The sequence below is a fragment of the Lontra canadensis genome, unplaced genomic scaffold, assembly GCF_010015895.1.
Source record: "Lontra canadensis isolate GAN:19392208 unplaced genomic scaffold, GSC_riverotter_1.0 scaffold108, whole genome shotgun sequence".
In the NCBI taxonomy this organism is placed as follows: domain Eukaryota; kingdom Metazoa; phylum Chordata; class Mammalia; order Carnivora; family Mustelidae; genus Lontra; species Lontra canadensis.
The window spans coordinates 233,335-246,412 of record NW_022631102.1 but is presented as its reverse complement, the minus strand read 5'-3'; the positions used below and the strand labels follow the sequence as shown (position 1 = coordinate 246,412).

At 67.8% G+C, this 13,078-nt stretch overlaps 2 protein-coding genes across 5 annotated transcripts in view; both read right to left on the bottom strand.

The window, feature by feature from the left end:
* Nucleotides 1-3,420, bottom strand: part of JAG2 (jagged canonical Notch ligand 2) — a 25,927-nt gene extending 22,507 nt beyond the window's left edge. The window contains exon 1 of one of the 2 annotated variants that reach the window (XM_032839634.1): nucleotides 3,354-3,420. The gene's annotated coding sequence lies outside the window, so the exon portion shown is untranslated. The remainder of the gene's footprint in view (nucleotides 1-3,353) is intronic. The other variant, XM_032839635.1, reaches the window with a different exon arrangement.
* Nucleotides 3,421-4,987: 1,567 nt separating this feature from the next.
* NUDT14 (nudix hydrolase 14) lies at nucleotides 4,988-12,042 on the bottom strand. Of its 3 annotated transcripts, none has more exons than XM_032839647.1 (5): nucleotides 11,891-12,042; nucleotides 8,969-9,012; nucleotides 8,382-8,446; nucleotides 7,972-8,209; nucleotides 4,988-5,304 (listed from the first exon to the last, which is right to left on the bottom strand). In XM_032839647.1, the coding sequence occupies exons 1-5, from the start codon at nucleotides 11,969-11,971 to the stop codon at nucleotides 5,064-5,066; spliced, it is 669 nt and encodes a 222-aa protein (XP_032695538.1). In that variant the 5' UTR covers nucleotides 11,972-12,042; the 3' UTR covers nucleotides 4,988-5,063. The 3 variants fall into 3 exon arrangements, with proteins under 3 accessions (XP_032695538.1, XP_032695539.1, XP_032695540.1); XM_032839648.1 differs by having other exon boundaries at nucleotides 8,969-9,297; nucleotides 11,891-12,005; XM_032839649.1 differs by lacking the exon at nucleotides 11,891-12,042 and adding an exon at nucleotides 11,569-11,742 and having other exon boundaries at nucleotides 8,969-9,297.
* Between the last annotated feature and the right edge of the window lie 1,036 nt (nucleotides 12,043-13,078).

The following is a 13,078-nucleotide window of genomic DNA, read 5'->3' as shown; positions in this document are numbered from 1 at the left end:
CTAGGGCTTGGGCGGCGGGCGCGCGGGGCGGCGGCGGCGCGTGCTCGCAGGCAGCCGCTCTCCAGCCCGGCTCCCTCCCTCGCGGCGGCGGCGGCACCGGCGGCGGCGGCGGCGGCGGCGGCGGGTCCCGGCCTCGGCTCTGCGCGCCCGCGCTCCCGGCGCCCGCAGCCAACAAGTTCGGGACGAGACTGACAGCTCGCTCGCCCATTCGTCACCCGCGCACCTGCATATGCATGAGGGGGCGGGGCCGCGCCGCGGGGTGGGGCTGGGGGCCGGGGGCGCCGGGCTTTAAAGGCGGCGGAGGGCGCTCCTGCCCGCGCCGGGACCGGCGCGCGCTCCGCCGGGGCCCGGAGAGGCAGGGGTTCCGCCACGCCCCCGCCCCAGCCGGCGTGCGGGGGCCGGCGCGGCCGAGCGGCCTCCCCTCGCGCGCGCCCCGCCGGGTGTCGGCAGCCGGGGGTGGGGCGCCCCTGAGGTCACCGCCGAGGTCCCCTCCCATCAGTGCGCCGCCGCCGCTCCCCGCCGTCCCGGGGGAGAAGCCGCCTCCGGCACAAATCAGGGCCGTGCCCCCACGCGGGGTGGGCGCGGCCTGGGACCCCACCCCAGGGAAGGACCCCCCCCGCGCCGCCTCCACCGCCTCCGCGCCGGCCGCAGGGGGCGCTGCTCGGCGCCCACACCCCTGCCGGCCCGCCGCAGGGCTCGCGGGTCCGGCTGCCCGGCAACAGATGCTCCGCGGCGCGAGCTGGGTGCCGGGTCGGCCCTGGCGCGGGGCTGAGTAGGCCACGCTCTCGCGGAACGCCCGGGCCGGAGACGGGGCTTGGGCGGGGACGCTGGGGAGCGAGCGGGGAATAAAAGGCGGCGGTGCTCGCTCAAAGGACGAGGTGGGAGCTCCCCAAAGAGGCTCCTCCTGCTGTCCCGGTCACCAGGTCCCCACGTACCCCCCCCCACACCATCACCGTGCTGCCCTCTGCCGGGGTAACCTCGCGCCGCCCCCCACCCCCACCCGGGGTCAACTCCAAGGGCTCCTCGTCCCAGCGAGCAGGGCCCCTTTGGCGCAGGCGGGTCGCATGGGCAGTTAGGGATCCCGAGGTCCGCAGGGTCCGGCCCCACCGCCACAACAACTGGGCGAGTCTGTCGTGGGCCCCTTTGCTGGGGACTGGTTGCTAGGAGTGCAGTCCCTGTCTGGAGCTAGGAGCTGCCGTGGCTGGCAGCAGCGGGAGGCAGGGTGAGGCACGGAAGGCTTCCTGGGAGAAGCGGCTCCGAAGAAGGGGGTAGGAGCGCAAGCGCAGCCCTCTTTCTCACCAGGCTGTGCGGCCAAGTCCCCAAGGGGCCCGGATGCCCTGAGCACACAACCCCCTCACGGGGTGTAGGCTGCTGCCCGCAAGCAGTGCCTCCAGGATCCAGGCATCGGGGGGCCCCTGAGGGGCCACCAAGGGATGGGCCCGGCTCTGCTTCCGGCACCCGTCACTCCTGGCCTGAGCCCCTCTGTCTGCTGGGGTGAGGGGGCAGGATGCCAGCCAACGCCTCCAAATAAGGGAAGGCAATCTGTGTTCAGAGCCTTCCAGATGCCGCCACGGCCACTGTGGGGATGCCTCCTTCTTGCTGCCCCTGCCCGGAAGCAGGCACCCATATACTCCAGGCCCCAAGTCAGGAGACCCCCAACACACACACACATACAGAGCTCCAGGGGATCAGGGCTCCATCCCTGTCCATGCCCGCTGCCCCACTATCCAGGGAAGCCCTGGGTGCCTCTGCCCAGCATTCAGCCTAATGGTGAACCCTTGAGGGGCCCCCAGTCCAAGGGTGAACAGAGCTAAAACGACAAACTGTAACGGTGAGGCAGGCAGGGCAAACCGCACAGGGGGCCTGCTAAGACCCAAAGGCAGGCGAGGGTCAGCCGGGTGAGGAGCTGGGAACAGCACATGCAAAGACCCCGGGGTGAGGAGGCCTGACCCCCGTGAAGGCCTGTGAGAAACACAGTGGCAGAGGCCGAGCAGGGGAGGGGCAGGCCTAGGTGAGGCCAAGGTGGGAATGAGTGCAGGGCCGCACTGGGCCTCTCCATGGGTCTTCATGCTAAGACCAAGGGAAGTACAGAGAGCAACCGAGCTGGGTTGGGCTGCACAGCAGTGACCTACATTTTCCCAGAGCTCCCTGGCTGCAGGGAGAGGGGCAGCAGGGGGTGAGGTCAGGGCAGGGAGGCCACAGGTCACCACAGTGCAAGTGAGAGGGGCCAGTGACCCAGCCAGGGCCTGGCAGCGGAGGGACCTGGGACGGAGCAGGGGGAATTCCTAGCAAAGTGAGAGGCGGGGTCCAGAGAACAATTCCCCGTGTGCCCCTCCCTCAACCACCCCCGAAGCTTCCTGCCCACGGCCAGCTGTGGGCGGGAAGGACAGCCCAGAGACTGGCTGTGCGGTGGGTTGCAGAAGCCACCGTGTCCCAGCAGCGGTTCTCCGCCCGCTCGGAAAGGCCTCGGCCTGGAGGCAGCAGTGACGGATGCTCACTCCATCGCAGGATTCAAGCTCAGCCTGTCCAAGGAGGCAGCCTCCCCCGGGCCCTTCCTGCTTGCCAGCCCCGGTTGGGGGTACAGAGCGCCCCCACCTGTCCTGCAAAGCTAGGGAGACAGTGGCCTGGCCCCATCTGCTTCCCTCCGGGCCTTTTGGGAGCAGGACCTGGGTCCCCCTGGCCCAGAGCAGCTGGGTCCTCCCCTTTGGGGTCCCCCCATAGGGATTTCTGCAGCTCTTGGACTGGAGGGCTGGGGATCTGATGGGGGCTCGGGCTCCTACTTCTGCCCGTGCTGGGCCAGGCTGCTCTCCCTCTTCCAGGAAGACCCCCGTCCCTGCTCTGGGGCCCGCTGGATCCCAACACCTGTCTCCCACCCAGGTCCACCCGCCCCTAGCCTGGGGGCTCCCTCTCTGCATTCCCCAGTAAGAGGGGCTCTCAGGATGTTCCGAGCTGGGCGCTTGACAAGGCCGAGATGGGGTGGAGGCCCCCAAGCTGGCAGGGGCCCTTCAGGACCAGGCTGGGGTGCTGGCTGCCTGGAGTTTGGACGGAGCTGGCTTGGCTCTGGAATGAGCTGTGCTTCCGCCCGCCTGCGATCTGTGGTGCTAAATATAGCGGCCAGGGAGGGGAGTTTCCGGTTACAACCCCCCCGCCAGCCCCCAGTGCCGGGAAATCGATGCCAGCTCCATTAGGCCCAGCAGCAGTGCCTGCGGACCTGCCCCGTCGGACTGCAGAGCAGAATGACGGGGCTGGACCGCACCCGGGGCCGGGCGCTCTGTCCCTCACCCCCCACCCTGCCGGCTCGGCGCCTCCAGCTTGCTCCCCACGGCACACAGAGCCACCGGCGCCACCCATACCTGCCAGAGGCCGCTCTGAGGCTGTGGGCAATGCCTGCAGGTCGGCCAAGAAGGACAGAGCTCCAGAGGCAGGCACCAGGCGGGCCGCGAGCAGGGGAGGCGGGGTGGTGTGGTTCTTGGCTGGGCGGAGTCCCGGCCCTGTGACTTGGTCTCCGGACGGCTCTGGGCAGGGTGGGGCAGGGCTGCTGGGGACCCTGCCACAGCCCAGCCCTGACAGCCCCTTGGGCACAGGCCGCAGGCCCGAGGGCCCCTCCTCGTCCCTCACCTGGCCGGGCTCCCGGGAAGCCCCACCTGGGTCCCAGCCAGCATTTGCATACAGGTGGTGCTGCTTGAGTGCGCCCCTTGGGCACCCCCTCTGCAGGCAGCCTCCCCCGCCAGGCCCAGGGGCGGTCTGCACTGTGCCGGTCCCAACCTGCCTGAGCCCCAAGCCCTCCCCAGGCCAGCAGGAAGGGAGGGACGCCCCCCACCCCCAGGCATGCTCAGGAGCCAACACCTGCCTGCATAGGGTCAGCCTGGGGCCGGAGCAGGGCTTCCAGGCAGGCAAGTAGACCTCAGCCCACGTGAGGTGCCCGCACTTGACGGTGGGGTCTCAGTGAGAGCCAAAGGCATGGCCCTCCCCAGCATTCGCCTCGATGCCGGACTGAGGCCCAGTCCCAGACACGGCAGCTCAGGGCACTAAGTGGGGTCTGCAACAAAGCTCCTGGTCACTCCAGTCCCCACCTATGACAGAAACGGCCCCGGACATCTTGCCCTCTCCAAACTGCCACAACTCTTCACCCACAGCATCGCCCATGGGTCTAACCGGAGAGCTTGGAGGGCTCAGGGGACAGGTCAGGCTGGCCCTCCCTCCAGGAGCTTCCCCAGCCCATCCTGCAAATGCCCAAGATCACCGCATCCCCTCCACAATGGGTTCCAACCCACCCACTGCCTATGGAGGCCTTACTGGGTGTGGAGCTGAGTGGGCACCAAGCGCTCCTGTGACCCCAAGTGTTTAAGGGTCACAGAGGCAGCTCCCGTAGTGCCTGACCCGCAAGACAGGCCGGCATTCGTGGCGGGGGTCTTTCGGCCTCACGGGCCCACACTGATTGGCGAGCAGAGCGTTATCTCGGCACAAACTCCCAACAGTCCAGGGCATGCCACGGCTGCTGGGGGCACGAGACCAGATCCAGAGCAGCTCTGGCTTTGGGCTCCCGGAGAAGAAACCCAGCCCCGGAGCCGGGAGCGTGTACCCTCAAGAACGCACAGCCTGCACTTCCGTCCCTCCTTCTGAGGGCCAGCCCAGGCACCCCCACAGCCATACGGCTGCCCCGTGGCCCACCACGCAGTCCTGCCTGAGCGCTTGGCCCAGCTGAGCCCCCAGCCCCACCTCTCCTGCCCCAGCAGGTAGCCTGGCCAGGCACCATCCTCCCTGTCTCTCCCCGGGACCCCGCCTAAGGCCTGACCTTAGCTCCCTGCCCGCCACCAGCCGCCCACAGCCGTCCCTGCCCCACCAGCAGCCAGAGGCTTCTCAGTGGAATGAGAGGCTCTCGTGGAGAGCACACCCTCCCCCAGGGCCCATCTGGGAAAGACCCACTGTCCCTCCACCCCCCACCCCAGCCCACCCCGGTCACAGCTCAGAGCCAGCAGACACAGGCTAGAGCCACACAAGCCTTTATTTTCATCTGCAGGCCAAGTGGCCAGAAGTAGCCTTGGTCTTGGGCCCCTGGAGTCTCACTGGGGACGCAGGCCAGGGGCCACACGACTGAAGAACCACGAGATGCCGAAGATGACACCGAGGGTCTTGGGGACAGCTGGGTCATCCGCGAAGGCGCGGGCACCATCCAGAGGCAGGTGCACGACCTCAATGAGCGCACCCTCCTCCGCCAGGCCCCCGCCCGGGCCGTCCCGCTGGGCATCCGTCACCTCTGCGTAGAACATAGTCTGGCTGGAGCCAGTGAGTCCCACACCAGACCTGCGGGTTGAGACGGCCTCTACGGAACCAGCCACACAGGCCTCACGGGCCGCCGTGGCCCTTCCGGCCCTCCTTCTAGCCCCTCCTGCCCGGGAGACCTGTCTGATAGGCAGAGCTCCAGGATATGCCCCCCCACACCCCCGTCAGATTCCTGCCACCCCCAAGGGTGGCAGAACCCTGGCCTCATGGTGGCTCTCACTTCTGTGGCTCTCATGTCATGTGGCAAAGGTGGAAGGACTCCGCCCGTGTGACTGAAGGCTTTAATCAGCTGACTTCCAGCTTGAGAGATTATCCTGGTGGGCCTGACCTAATTAGGTGAGCTCTTCAGTGAAGGCTTAGTCGTCAGAGACGCTGTCCTATGGGCCTTGTAGACCAAGCAAGCTGCCACGTGAGGGGGCCACGTGGTCCAGGCCTGCAGGTGGCCTCAGGGAGCGGACCATGGTCCCCGGCCAAGAGCCAGCAGGGAAACAGGGCCCTCAGTCAGCCACACAGCGATGAGGAGCTGGATTCTGCCACAATCACATGAGCTGGGAAGGGGACCCTGCACCCCAGATGAGCCCACGGCCCCAGCCAACACCCTGACCACAGTGTGGCCAGCCCCTGAGCACCAGGCCCCATTCCCAGGAAGCAGACAGCGGACCCACGGCAACTGTGAGGTTGTAAATGGGGGTCAACAGAAGCCAGAGATCTCTGCAGTGTGGGTCTGCAGCTCCCTCGTGCAGGGCCTCCCTTCCTAGCACAGACCCCAGCTGGCACCCAGGGCCCCGTGCTGGCTGGAAGCAAGGATCCATGTGGCAACCGTGTGGCCCAGGCTCAGACAGCCCCCAACGCCAGCCCCGCCAGGACGCCAGTTCCAGGCTGGGGATGGCTCCTGCTGAGGCAGCAGGGGTGTGGAGGGGTGAGAGGGAACCCCTCCCTAGGTGGCTGGTGGCCAGAGGGGGCTGCCAGCCACCAGGAGGGGGACAGGCAGCCAGGTGCAGCGCCGTGGCAGACAGCGTGGGCAGCCGGAGGGGGCAAGCCATTCTGCAGCCCAGGACCGCAGAGGAGTCAAGCAAGAGTGGGCGTCGGGAGATGGGGACCCGAAGGTGTCTGAGACCGCCCAGAGACCTGCAGGGTGGGGGCTGCTCTCGCTGGTGGCCCAGCACATGGGGGGGGGGCTTCTGTGCCCCACTCCCACTCCCAGGAGGGGGCACCCCAACCAGTCGGGCCTCCCCCTGCTGACACAGTCCCTCCTGACGGCCGGTTTCCGGCGGGGGCCGTGGCCTGCACCTTTGACAGAAGCACCAGTCTATGGGGCTTCCAGACGCAGCTTCTGCCGGCCCGTGCAGGAGACGGGTACAGACGCTGACCCAGGGCAAGTAGAACGTGCCCAGCCCCACCCTCCACTGGGCGATCGAGGAGGAATGCCTGGGCCTTGTCCCCTGTGACGGGCAGGGGAGCCCCTGGTTCTCCTTCGCTCCAAGAGGAAGCATCTGCTGTCTGTCCTGCCCCCAGGGACGCCTGCCCCGACCTCTACCCCAGCCCCTTCAGCCCTACCTCCCACAGCCACAGCCTGTCTGTAAAATGCGAGCCTTCCCAGGCTGCTTGCTGCCCAAAGTCCTCCTGGGCTCCCCAGCACCCTTGGGATCAGGCTAGAGCCCCAAGACCCTGCTTGAAGAACCGCTGCGGGGGGAAAGCCGCTCGTCCATGGGTCCCCCACCCCTCCGGGCTGCCTCCTGCCAGCTCCCCCGCCAGCCCCAGATCAGAACCCTCCCGCGCTTCTGGCCACCAGCAGCAAGATACCTGCGGGGAGCAGGCCTGCCCCTCAGACCACCATGCTCAACCACTCAGCAGCCAGTGCTACACGTGGGGGCTCCATGCCCTGGCTCCGTCCCTTCCTTGGCCTGGAGGTCGGCCCCAGCCCCCCAGCCCCCAGCCCCGGGAGCCACCCTGACAAAGCCCTTGGGCAGCTGAGGCACAGGGCCTGGACCCAGCACTGAGCGACCCCTGCACCAGGCTGCGAAGCAGAGCTCCCCACCGGCCCCCTCCCCGGGGGCGCAGGCCGCTGCCCCTGGAAAGAAGGCTGCGGGGGGCCATGCTCAGTGCCGTGCAGGGGGCTGTCCTCCGGCTCCACATTTTGCCAGGCTCAGGGACCCATGAGGGCGTCCAAGGGCAGCACATCAGCACATGGACAGGCTTCACCCTGAAGTCGCATCCTGAAACATGGTGGGGAACACCTGGGCTTTGGTGGGGACAGGCCTGCAGTCTCAGCTCCCGGCCACAGCCCTGCCCCTCCCCAGCTGTGCCAGAGCCCCTGCGCCCCAGCCTCATTCCTGAGCCGCTGACAGCAGATCTGTGACTCCACCTCCCACCACCCCCACCGCACCGGTGCCTAATCCCACCACAGGAAGTCGAGGCGTCTGTCGGTAGCAGCTGCCACCCGGAGCCGGCCCCAAGTGGCTAGGGGCCGAAGGGCGGGGACTCATGTGCCCCAGAGCTGCCCCCATGAGCCCTGGGTTCCAGCCTGGATCCCAACCTGAGGGCCTTCTCTGTCCAACCTTCCCCACCTCCATGTTGAAAAACAAGGAGGAAGACCCTGCTTGCACGCCCCCAGGGATGGGGCACTCACTGCCTCCCAGCTCATCCCATCCCCCAGGCGGTGCAGACAAGATGTCCAACGCCACTCACTTGTAGGTGGCGACCCGGCGCAGGTCAGAGGGAGACAGGCGGTAGCCACACTCCTCCCAAGCCTCTGTGCAGGCCACTTCCTCCAGCGACAGCCCAGGCTGGTCCACGAGGCCCGCACACAGCTCATATGTGACCCCCGCTGAGCCAGGCAGTGCCACCCGCAGCTCCCGGCCTCCGTCGTGGTCCACAGCAGCCAGGGACCCTGGGAAGTGGCGTTCCACCTCGCCCACGTACACAGCTGCTTGGGGAAGGCCGGGCCACGGTCACAGCTGTGTAGTAGATGCTAGACACACACACACACACCCCCGCCGCCACTAGACTTTAGCTTGCCCCTCCCCCCATCTACATTCTGACCCTAGGGCCCCAGGGGCCTCTCCCCTCCCCCCAGAGCCCACTCCCGCTTGCCTCACCTGGCCGGAACTGCTTCACCAACACCAGGCTCTGCTGGGAAGAGTTGAACATGAGAATGGCCACACTTTGGGGGGGGGGGGGACACGATACTCAACACAGAAGCAACACCCTCACCTCACCTCCCCGGGCCCTTGGCTCCCAGCCCCCTATTCCCAGCATGCCCAGCCCACCTTCTCTCCCCAGCAGTCTGGGGAAATTGGCCCCTTACTCAGATGGGAACACTGAGGCCCAGGCAGGGCCAGAGCACGCCAAGGCCCCACAGTCAGGCCAGGACACAGGCAGAAGAGGGCACAGGGGTGGGGAAGGACATGCTGGGCAGGTTCGGGGTGGCAGCAGCTGAGTCCAGCTGACTGACGGGACATGTGGCCCCCGCTGGCTGGCTGCCTATTGGCCACACTCCTCATGTCTCCCTGCCATCCAGCCCACAGCCTGCTCACCCAGAGAGCACGGGTGCATCAAGAACATGGGTGCACCCAGAGGGATGCAGCAAGGCAGGGGAGGGGGGACTCCCGGACCCTGAGCCCCAGCGTCCCAGTGGGCATCAGCCTAGGGCTTCCCCAGCAGCCGGGCCAGGCTGGGCTCTCACCTGTCATGTGTCTTCATGAAGTCCCATGACTTCTGAGTGCCATTCTGAAAGATGCGGGGCAGTGGTCAGGGGTGGCCAGAGGGCTTCCAGCATGTGTGCAAGTGCTCTGCGAACCTGGGCCAGCCAGACAGACCCACTACACCAGTCCCTCCCCGAGCGGCCCACCAAGGCTTGAGCCCATCAAGAGCGGGGAGCTGCAGCAGGTTGGGGAGGGAGGTCACAGACAGCCTGATCCTCTCCAGGGGTGGGGCGGAAAACCACAGCACATGGTAGAAAGGCATCCGAGGCCCAGTGTGAGCTGCCACCTGGGGCAGGCTGGACTCAAGGAGCTGCAAGAGATGTACGCTGTCACCAAGTGTGGGCAGCACCATGTGGGGCACGGGGAGGGACAGGACGGGGGTGGGGGAGGGGAGCAGAGATCAGGCTTTCAACGCTGAAGCTTCCTCAGGCCAGTGGAGACAGACAAGAAGGCTGGAGGGGCAGGCCAGCCTCCTGAGTACACCAGCACCAGGAGCGGCTGGAGTGGGAGTGCCCCAGCCGGGCGGGGGGGATCGCCTTGCCGGACATGGTGATGCAGTGATGGTGACCGGACAGGGGATGACCCCACCCCCGCCCAGCTTCTGTCTGGGGCTGTCTCTCGTGCATCCTGTCGGCCTGTTGTCTGCCGCTTGTCTCCATCATCCTGCTCCCCAAGCCTGGACACCACCCCCCGATGGGCTCCCAGGGCTCCAGGCAGCAATCAGTGAATGGAGGAGGCAGTGCGAGGCCACGCTGGACCAGGCCCACCGGGGGAGCCAGGAGGGGCATTTGTGGGGTTCCAACAGGCACGGTGTGTGAGAAGCCTAGAATCCTGCCAGCTGGACACCACTAGACAGGGTGGGCTCCCATCCTTGGGGCTGGAGTGGACATGATCAGTGGCCATTCCACCTGGTCCTGCCTCCTCCCCAAGGGGTCTCTGCCAGTGGGGCTGGACCCAGGGCCCTGGGGACCTGCCTTGTGGCCGCCCATTGCCAGCACCTTTAGGCCATCTGCTCTCAGCCATTGGGTCAGCCCTAAGACCCCGGAGAGCTGCAGGCCCCACCCTTGGGGCCCTGTGCAGGCCTTGAAGTGGACATGGGCCTGAGCGCCAGACACACACAACGTGCACAGAGGCCCCCGAGGGAAGGGCATTGCAAGCAGAGGGGCTTCATGGCCAGAGGCCCACGTGCTGGTCCAAGGGGCGCTGGGCAAATGAGTCTGAGCTCTGTGGGAAACAGAAGGCCCTGGAGAACTGGCGGGGGCCTTTGTTTCCAAGGGGAAGGTCAGGCTGCCTGGGAGGCCGTTGCGAGGCACCAACCCCAGGAGGCAAGCCTGAGCCTGCCTGCAGTCTGGCCACCGCAGGGCCGGCCACCCACCCAGGACGCACTCCAGAGAAGGCCCGCCCCCCCCGCCCCCAGCCTGCCAAGTGCCTCCTGTGCCTCCTGCCTCCTTCACGATAAGTGTCACCTCCTGCAAGTCTCGGGGACCCTCCCAGCTCAAGATCAAAATGTCTGTCAGACCCTTCAGTCCGGCCAAGGCAGGATGCTAAGGGACGGGCCAGAGAGGCTCAGTGAGACTCAGCCAGACCCACCCCAGGAGCCCCAGACCAGCTAGTTGGGTCCTAGGCCTGGTTAACCTTCTTGGGGGGGGGGGCGGTGACCTGCCTCCGGTCTGTCTGGCTACCATGCCTCCCCCGGCCAAGGATGGCTGCAGGTGTCCCTCTGCATCATGCACAGCCCAGCCCTGTGTCCTACAGCCCCTGAAGGAACGCTGCCTGGGCTCCCCAGGCCAGGGCCCACCACTGCCTCCTGTCTGCCCTGGCTCTCTTGCGCCACCACCACCCACTGGTGGAGCCGCACTGACAGGCTACCGCACTTGAGCTCGGGGAGAGAGGATGGCAGCCACATGCCACATGGCCGCTGTGTGCCCCGACCACCCGTGCCCACCCACTGTCCCCAGCCCAGCCCCAGCCCCCTGGGGGCTGCACAGCCATCATCAGACATCGCCACCCAAAGTCAATGCCAAGGAGAAGGGCAGCGATCTGAACCGTCCCTCAGCTGACCCCCTGCTTCTGTCCCAGGCCAGCACTGCCAACCTGAGCCCATCCCAGGGACGTGAATTCCCTGTCCCCCTGGAGCCAACAGGGCTACAAGGACGGAGCAAGTGAGAGCTGTGAGAGGAAGGGCCTTGGAGTGGACAGGAGCATCAAACACCTGGACCACGTGTGCTGTCAGCGAGGCGGGAGGGCAGTGGCGTCCGGAAGGCCGGGGATGCTCCAGCACCCGGCAATGCGCTGGAGGCAGCAGGGCCGCTGCGCAGAAGGAGAGGGGCCCGAACCACGGAGCTGCTTCTCCCTGGCCCAACAGACACTCCTCGTCAACCTGCTCTACGCGCGGTGCCCAGGGAGTCACGTGGTGCTGCTCTCGCCGGTGGCCGCGGGATGGGCGGGAGGAGAGGGTTGGGAGGGGCGCAGCCTGCCTGTGTGCGGGGCAGCGGAGGTGCCCTCGGAAGGAAGGCCAGCTGGAGGGGCTCCCCAGTGCTCTGCCAGATCCCGCTGCTGCCTCCTCACGCCACAACTCTACCTCCACTGCCAATAATGAAGACCACCGCCTCCAGGAAGCTTTCCCTGACCCCCGGGGCGCCCCGTACGTCCCGCTGCAAAAAGTGATGGGGCCCCGCACAGCCTCCTCGGAGGGATGGGTCGTCCCCAGAGGTGTCCCGACCCGGTCTGGGAACCGAACTCGAACCACACCCGCCCGCTGAGCTGGGGCGCTCCACAAGGGGCGGGGCCGCTGGGGCGGGGCCGCTGGGGCGGGGCCGCTGGGGCGGGGCCGCGGGCGGGGGCGGGGCTCTGCGGGGCCGGGCGGCGGGGGCGCGCGGAAGGCGCGCGGGCGGGCGGCTCACCTGACGGTAGTGCAGCGTGAACGGCCGCAGGTAGGGCGAGGTTGCGCAGCGGCCCACGGCCGCCCCCTCGATGCGCTCCATGCCAGCGCGCGGAGCAGCCGGGCCAGGGGCAGAGTCCGCGCCGGCCTCGGCTGCCGGGCGCGTGACCCGGCCCTGGGCATGCTCACTGCGCGCGGGGCGGGGCGGGGCGGGAGCGCGCGGGGCGGGGCCGGAGCGCGCGGGGCGGGGCCGGAGCGCGCGGGGCGGGGCGGGTAGCACCTGCCGGGTAGGCGCTGATGTGGGGTGCTCCCGGATCCACGCGCTGGGGCTAGCGCGTGGAGCCAGCTGCCGGGCGGTGTCCAGCGGGGTGTGCGGGCTGGCGGCCGCGAGCGTGGCTGGAGGGGACCCACCGGACACGCGATCGCCCGTGCTCGGGGGACTTGGGACTGCGTGGGGCAGCCCTGGCGGGAGGAGCCGAGCGACTGTCCCACCCCACGCGGGATGACCGCGGCCCTGAGACTGGGTGATGCGGGGGCGAGGTCAGGCCCCAGGGGAGGAGAGCTGGGCCCTGGCGGGAGCGGTCAGCGCTCGGGGCTGCCCGGTGGAGCATGCAATAGGAGGAAGGAGGGGGTCGGCGGGCGGCTGCATGCAGGACCACTGAGCGGGCGGCGCTGGGAGACAGTGTAGACCCTTCTGGGGAGCCTGGTGGCCAGGAGGACAGCAGCTCTGGAAGAAGGGCGAGGCCCGGGAAGGGGGCGGGACCAGGGCCGAGGCTGACACAGGCCCTCTGCTCACCTGCGCCGCTGGGGAGGAGCTGGCGCTCCCAGTCTGGGGAGCTGTGCCTCCTTCCCTTCTAGGGCCCGCGGCTATTCCCACCCTCAGAAAGGCCGACCCCGCCACGTTCCTCCAGAGCTGTGAAAAGGCCCCAGCTGCTGGACTCCTTTCTTGGGGGTGGATCTGGGGACCCCTTGGAATGCAGATGCTGCCTCCCCAGGGGCCGCTAAAAATGGTGGGGCAGGGGGCTGAGCCCCGCTCCTGCCCTCTGACCTGTGGCCCCACAGCTAATAGCCAGGGGCACTGGCCACATGACCTTGAAGCTGACGCCCATGTCTTCTTATCTGTTGCTGGGTAGCGAGACACGGGGCCTCAGAATGTCGTGGCTGGAAGCACCCATCTCTCGCTCACTGTCTCGGTGCACGGATGACTCTG

Excerpts from the sequence above, each read along its gene's own strand:
- NUDT14 (XM_032839647.1), bottom strand. The coding sequence starts at position 11,971 with ATGGAGCGCATCGAGGGGGCGGCCGTGGGCCGCTGCGCAACCTCGCCC. Across the intron at positions 9,013-11,890 it reads TCACGCTGCACTACCGTCAG|AATGGCACTCAGAAGTCATG; the intron begins GTGAGCCGCCCG and ends CGCATCTTTCAG. Across the intron at positions 8,210-8,381 it reads GGTGAAGCAGTTCCGGCCAG|CTGTGTACGTGGGCGAGGTG; the intron begins GTGAGGCAAGCG and ends TTCCCCAAGCAG.